Here is a 7062-nt window from a genome sequence, read left to right as displayed (position 1 = left end):
GTTACATTGCTTAGCCAATCAGAGGATCATGTTACATTGCTGAGCCAATCAGAGGATCACGTTACATTGCTTAGCCAATCAGAGCTGTGGAGGAGCCCTGATTGAAGGAGCTCCTCTCTCAGCAGGGATTTGAATTTGCGTCTTTATTTACTTCAGCAAAACTCAGTTTTTACCAAATTCTGTAGCTTTCGGTGAACTTCTAAATCTGCTCCTTAGTCGCATCTTTTCGGGGTTGCTACTGCCTCTAGTGGCGTGGGGGTGGTAACACAGCTAATATAATTACATTACTAAATCAGAATACCGCAAAGTCTTTATTATTTATTTTTCATTCTTTTAAGAATGTAGAGCTAATTAAATGACCTAAAGACATTAAAGTGGTTCCAGTTTCTCTCGATGGCCAACCTGTTTAAACTGGCAGAGTTTAAAAACCTTGGGTCGTTCCTGGACAGTCAGATCAGCTGAAAACACTGACTATAGTTTGAAGAACTGATCTCAGAGACTCTACCTTTAAGAAGACTTGGTGATCTTCTTAAACTGACCCAACTAGACTCTAGTTGGGTCACCCCTATGTCTTGAATTTGGGGGAAAACATATTTTATTTATCACCACAGAAGAGTTCAGTGAATGATGCGCATATGAATCTGGTGGGTTCGGTACCTAAAAAAAGGTTAAGAACCACTGATCTAAACAAACAATCAGTTGCTGCGGTGGCGCAGCGTTAACCCGCATCAGGAGGCCTCAGTCCTCGACGCAGGTTCAAATCCCGGCTTGGTGACCTTTGCTGCACGTCCTCCTCCTTCTCATTACTCTACGTTCCTGTCTGAGCTGTCAAATAAAGGCCACTAGAGCCACAAAAAGAAACGTAAAAAAATGATGCAATTATATATAAAATAAAGGTCTTTTGTTGTCCTTGATGAGTCCACCAGAGGGCGCATCGGCTGTAGCTGCTAGCTAACAGTCCAGTGAGTTAAATACTCATTTTTCTAATTCTTTAACTAAATTGACAATTATTCATCAAGAGAATTATAACATGGCCTAGCAAAATGACAAATTATAGCAAGAAGTATTTGAATTACTGTAAATAAGTGTGTTGCACTTTATTGATGTACATTTTAAGAATAATCCGTAAATATTTCTTCCAACGGTTCGGATCGTGCGATGACGATATCAGCCTTAAAACATTGTTGCTTTGGCCGAGATTTATCCGTGAGCTCGGATTATGATGGCAGTAATAATCTCCTCTTTGTTCAAGCGAGTAATTAAAATGTTTTTAACTTATTTTAGCTTGCAGTAAGCATGTAACGTTTTTTACGTGCAGCCCGGACACCAACGCTGACGTTTCTGCTGCCTGGTTTCCCCTGCAGGCCTTCGTCTCTGGACGCCTACGTCTTCGGCCACCTGGCTCCCATCCTGAAGTGCAGACTTCCCAACGGGAAGCTGCAGCAGCACCTGAAGTCCCTGGACAACCTGAGCGACTTCTGCTCCAACATCCTGCTGCTCTACTTCCCCAGAGACGGCCGAGGTGAGCGACATCTGGCAGCATCTGCAGGAAAAAGCTCCGCGAGTCACTTGGGCCCTGAGATGATGAAGCTGGGTTGAAATGACTTCATGTAAACTGATGAGCTCAGTGACAGAGGAGGGAAAACACGGAGTCACAGCAGGAAGAAAATAAGGTTTTAAAGATTTACCTCCAGCATGAGAACTACTTTAAACACACAAAAAGTTAATTATCATAAAAATATTTTATAAATGAACCATTTGAGTGCTATGTATTAATTAATTTGATTTAATTGCTATGTAAATATAACTTTTTAATATTTTAATATAACTACGTGAGCACGTTTAAATATATAATTTCTAATCAAATACTTTATTAATTAAATGTTTGAGAATATTATGTATGTAGGACAAATTAAATAAAATGATGTAGTTTAATTAAAATCTTACGTAAATGTTAAATATTTAAAATATTTAAAAAATGTTTATTAAGCTATAAAAACATTTAAATATGAATTATAATCATAAAATGTTATTATACATCATATAGATGTTTAGAGAATGTTTTGCATTAATGAATTAAAACTAAATATGTAAATGAGAAATATTTTAAATGTCTAAAATCCAGATTTATTTCTTTTATTGAAAATAATAATTAAGAACTTGAGTTATTGATGACATTGTTGTTGAAGTGGAAAATATTAAATGTTTCTAGAACACATTTTATGACGACATGAACAGTTAGAGCGTTGATGCAAAGCCACAGCTGATAATCCTCCGGATTGATAATCTCTCTGCCGCTTCCAGAGCCGCCGGCTCAGAAGGCGGCGGCGGCGCCGGAGGCCGGAGATTTCGACAACGTCCCCAACAAGCGCAGGAAGCAGTTTCTGTCGGCTCTGTTCGCCTTGGGCGCCATGCTGAGCTACGCCCTGCTGACCGGCATGGTGTCCATCCAACACGGCCACCAGGAGGCGCTGGAGGAGCCGCCGGACCCGGAGCACATCGGGGCCCACGAAGAAGAAGGGGACGGCTGAGGAAAACGAAGGACGATGCGGGACTGAGAAACCAGAGCTTTTCCAGGTTCCCCGCCGCGGGGGGCGGCCAGGAAACGATGAAACGGGAATAATTTATGAGCCTGGAGCGGACAGGAAGTGGGTCTGGGTGCTGAACAGGAAATAAAGATATTCAACCCACTTCATCTGAGCAATGTTTGAAAACATTAATTAATCCTCGGTTTGTCGGATTACATCTTTTAACTAAACTAAAACCAGATTGCAGCATAAATCTGTAAATTAGGATTTAATTTTTAGAAATATTCAGCCATTTGTACAGACCTGCTGATTAACGCTCCTTGTTTGGGAAAATGAAAACATTCCTGTAATCTGATGCAGGAGAAAATAAAAATAATCGGAGTATAATATTACGTTTCATCTCTGTGCTGAAATATAAGTTACAATTATTTAACTACTTAAGATAAACATGATCTCTGCTTTTTGCGGATGATGTGGTCCTGTTGGCTTCATCGGAACGTGATCTCAGCTCTCACTGGAGCGGTTCGCAGCCGGGATGAGGCTCAGTGCCTCCAAATCCGAGGCCATGGTCTTGAGCCGGAAAAGGGTAGAGTGCCTTCTCCGGGTCAGGGGGGTCGTCCTGCCTCAAGTGGAGGAGTTTAAGTATCTGGGGATCTTGTTCATAATGAGGGAAGAAGGGAGATCGACAGGCGGATTGGGGCAGCGTCTGCCGTGAAGCGGGTCTGTACCGGTCCGTCGTGGTGAAGAGAGAGCTGAGCCACAAAGCGAAGCTCTCGATTTACCGGTCGATCTACGTTCCCACCCTCATCTATGGTCATGAGCTTTGGGTCATGACCGAAAGAACCAGATCACGGGTACAAGCGGCCGAAATGGGTTTCCTCCTCCGCAGGGTGGCTGGGCTCTCCCTTAGAGAGAGAAGCTCGGTCATCCGGGAGGGACTCAGAGTAGAGCCGCTGCTCCTCCACGTCGAGAGGAGCCAGTTGAGGCTCGGGCATCTGGTCAGGATGCCTCCTGGACGCCTCCCTGGTGAGGAGATCAGGTCCCACCGGGAGGAGGGGAGACCCAGGACACGCTGGAGGGACGATGTCTCTCTATGGCCTGGGAACGCCTTGGGGTTCCTGGAGGAGCTGGAAGAGGGAAGTCTGGGCCTCCTGAGGCTGCTGACCCCGAGACCCGACCCCGGATAAGATGGATGGATACTTAAGATAATCAGTTTTTCAGTTAACTTCCAGCAGGTATTTGTCATATTTCTTAGACTGAGATTCTTTTAAAAAGCCTTAAAATTCACTTTGATATTTACAGAAATCCTGTAAGAAGATGAAGAGAAAAACAGAAAGAAGAACATCAGCAATAACTGGTGTGGAGCTAAATATTGACATTGCTGACTAAATATGTTGTTTGCCAATTAAACATTTCAAGCTGAATATTTAATTTGAAGCTACATATTCATGTTGCTAATTAAATATTTAGATTTGAACTAAATATTTAGCTAGTAAAGTTTGCTAGCTAAATATTAAGGTTTAAGCTAAATAAGTAGTTTGCTAGCGAAGCAAATGGTTTGCATCAAAAATACTTAGGTTGTAAATTAAATGTGTAGCTTGCTAATGAAATATTCAGTTTGCAGCTGAAGTTGCGTGTTAGCTACACATTTAGTTTGGATCTAAGTATTTAGGATGTAAACTAAATATTTAGTTTGAAGCTGACGCATGAATGAATGAATGAATGACATGGTGAACATGTTTGTTGTTGCCTGTAACTTTGCAAACGGCTCCATATATTTTTATTCTGAGTCATATTTTTTACAGCAGACTGGATCAGTGAAGCCAGTTGGGAACATGTAAATGTGGCCCCTGAGCCTCCAGCCGTCGGGGTGGACCGGGTCTGGGCCGGGTCTGGACCTCCTGAGGGACACCCAGCTGCACATGACGGCACCATGCAGGAATCCTGGCCGGGGTCCCTCACTGCTAACGAGCTGATCTGGAAACGGTTTGTGGATCGAAATCCTCCTTTCATTCTGCTCACAGAGAAACTGGAGAAACCAGCAGAACCGACACAGAACCAGCGGAACCGACACAGAACCAGCAGAACCGACACAGAACCAGCTCAGTGTCTGAAGGGGAAACTCTCCTGTTTCTCGGAAAACCAGGAAAACCAAGTCAGACGGTTGGATGAAGGAGTTTCCTCCCTCCCTCCTCCTCCTCACCTGCTGGTAAATACACGTTTCCATGGCAACGCTCCAGGATCCGAAACAAACAGAGCTGGAGGGGAGGCCGGAGGAGAAACTGTTGGGTTTGTTTCAGATCCTGGACATTTTCCTCCCTGAAACTCGTGTTTCCTGCTCCATGGATCGACGTTCCCCACAACCTGAGAACAAGTTTTTAAAAAAAAAACATTTTTTTATCAAACAGTTTTAATATCAGCAACAAAAACTTATCGACAGTTTAGATTAAAAAGGTTTCGTGTGATTAGTAGTTCTCCTAGTCTTCCAAAAGTTGCTTTTTTAAAATCCTTGTTAGCTTCTGTTAGCTTAACAAACATCTGGCTTCATATTTTTGTTCAACTTGTTTTAGCTTAGGTTAGTAAAGATCATCTTTACTGCTTATCTTAGTGCATTTCATTTTAACTTGGTTTAAACCCTTAGCTTAGCTTAGCATCTGTTAGCCCAGTTCAGTTTATTTTAGCTTTATTAGCCTAGTTTTATTTGATCTCATGTTAGCTCAGGTTAACTTTGCTCTGTTTGCATATTTTAGCTCGTCTTCTGTTAACGTAACGTTAGTTTAACATGTCTGTGTTAGCCTAACCTGGTTCAGATTAACCTGGCCATTCTATTTGACATCGGTAAGTTTAGCATATATTTTCCATGTTTATCTTCCCGTAGATTAGTTTAATTATCTTAGCTTGTGTAGTTTATCTTAGTGTAACTTCATCTCATCCTAGTTTAGTTTTGTTTGCCTTTATCTTGCCATTATTTTACCTCTGGTCCTCTCATCATAGTTTAACTTCACATTATTCCTATCTTGGTGTTTTAGTATTGCTTACCTTTAACTTTGTTTATCCTAGTCTTACCATAGATTTTGGTTGATAACTCCAGCAGCAGCAGCTTCCTTGCCTGAGTCTCGTCTGTGTTATTAGGAGAGTCTCTCTGAGGCGGCTCCGTTTCTGCGCTGCTGCATGTTGACAGTATGCAGCTCTGCATTCCTAACTGCTGACTCCAACAGCCTGTTAACATCTGATGTTTACCCTGAAACAAGAGGGAAAGCGAACCTGGAACACCTGCAGCGTCAGGTCAGGGGGAGTGGAGACTCTCAGCGGAAGAAAAGATCTTTGATGAATTCAGAAGCACAAACTTTCTTCCTCTCATCTCCATCCAGACACTTTAAATTTGTTTAAAAGTGATCCTGCTTCATCTTTATTTGTTTCATAGTGAGATGCTGAAGTTTAATTTACATATATTCTGATTTTTTACATTTTTAGTTCCTAAAGATCAAAAACTGAGAGCAGATCACCTGCATGTCATGTGATTTTAGTTTTTCTAAAATGTCCAGTGGCGATGCACCAATGTGAAAATTTACCAATATTATAAATTTTCTGTTTTTTCTATGCTGAATAAACAACGGACATTATTATAAGTTATACAACTGATAATCCTGGATCAATAACACATGACCAAACAAACAACAACCCGAACTAACAGGATGTAAATAAATATTGGTCGTTATTGAATAATTAATATTGGTACAGTTTTACTTATTGGGCCGATATTGATATGTTAATGTTAGTATCTGCTGCTTCCAATATCAATACTGATGAAATTAGTCAATTTAAAAAAAAAATTATACAAAATTTCAGGGTGGAACATTTGTAGCCGTTTGTTTCTGGTACGACTGCAAATCTGACGCACAAGCTAAATCCGCTGACAGCAATGGATGACGAAGCCGCTTCTCTGTTAAATTGATATGGAAAAGACTATTGTGTTCAAGTCGTGCTAAAAGAAGCTAGCCTGTCATTGAGGCTATTCAAGCCTAAAAGGGCATCTCAATGTTAACTGCTAGCATGTTAGAATGCTAACGCTTCTAACGTTAGCATTAGCAGCTATCGCTAACGCTAATGTCGGCATCCACATTCCTGAAAAGCTGAACTTTGCGCCAATCTGATGGTTGAAGATCAAATTAAAAATGATAAATATTGACGTCGATGAGCTCATGTCTACTTATTTAACAATTTAGCAGAAAAATTGGTTTTAAAAATCTAAATATTGCTTAAATTGTTCATTATTTGGGATAAAGTTGCGATTAATCAATAACACACATTGAAATCAACCTGATTAATCGCAATATGACGCAAACTTTCCTTCACTCTGCGTTAAAGTGCTGATCAGCCGCATCCCTTCAGAAATCTGGTTTCTGCTGTTTAATTCAGGATTTGAACTTTTTTGGTTTCGAGTTCCGTTTGGATCAGAACTGGAGAAGGACCCGTCCGGTTCGGAGCTGAATCCTGTGAACGTCCCTCTCTCCGGTCGCGCGCCTGCGGGGCG

At 41.3% G+C, this 7062-nt stretch overlaps 1 protein-coding gene across 1 annotated transcript in view; it reads left to right on the top strand.

Annotated features, from left to right (window-relative positions):
• The window catches only part of LOC103477526 (metaxin-1-like), a 10333-nt gene extending 7638 nt beyond the window's left edge, over window positions 1–2695 (top strand). Inside the window, exons 7-8 of the mRNA XM_008430686.2 lie at window positions 1365–1522; window positions 2305–2695. Of these exons, the coding sequence (XP_008428908.1) occupies window positions 1365–1522; window positions 2305–2531 (385 nt within the window). The 3' untranslated portion in view covers window positions 2532–2695. The remainder of the gene's footprint in view (window positions 1–1364; window positions 1523–2304) is intronic.
• Window positions 2696–7062: the final 4367 nt, after the last annotated feature.

This window comes from Poecilia reticulata, linkage group LG16 (assembly GCF_000633615.1).
Source record: "Poecilia reticulata strain Guanapo linkage group LG16, Guppy_female_1.0+MT, whole genome shotgun sequence".
Taxonomy (NCBI): Eukaryota; Metazoa; Chordata; class Actinopteri; order Cyprinodontiformes; family Poeciliidae; genus Poecilia; species Poecilia reticulata.
This window is presented reverse-complemented; position numbering and strand designations above follow the sequence as displayed.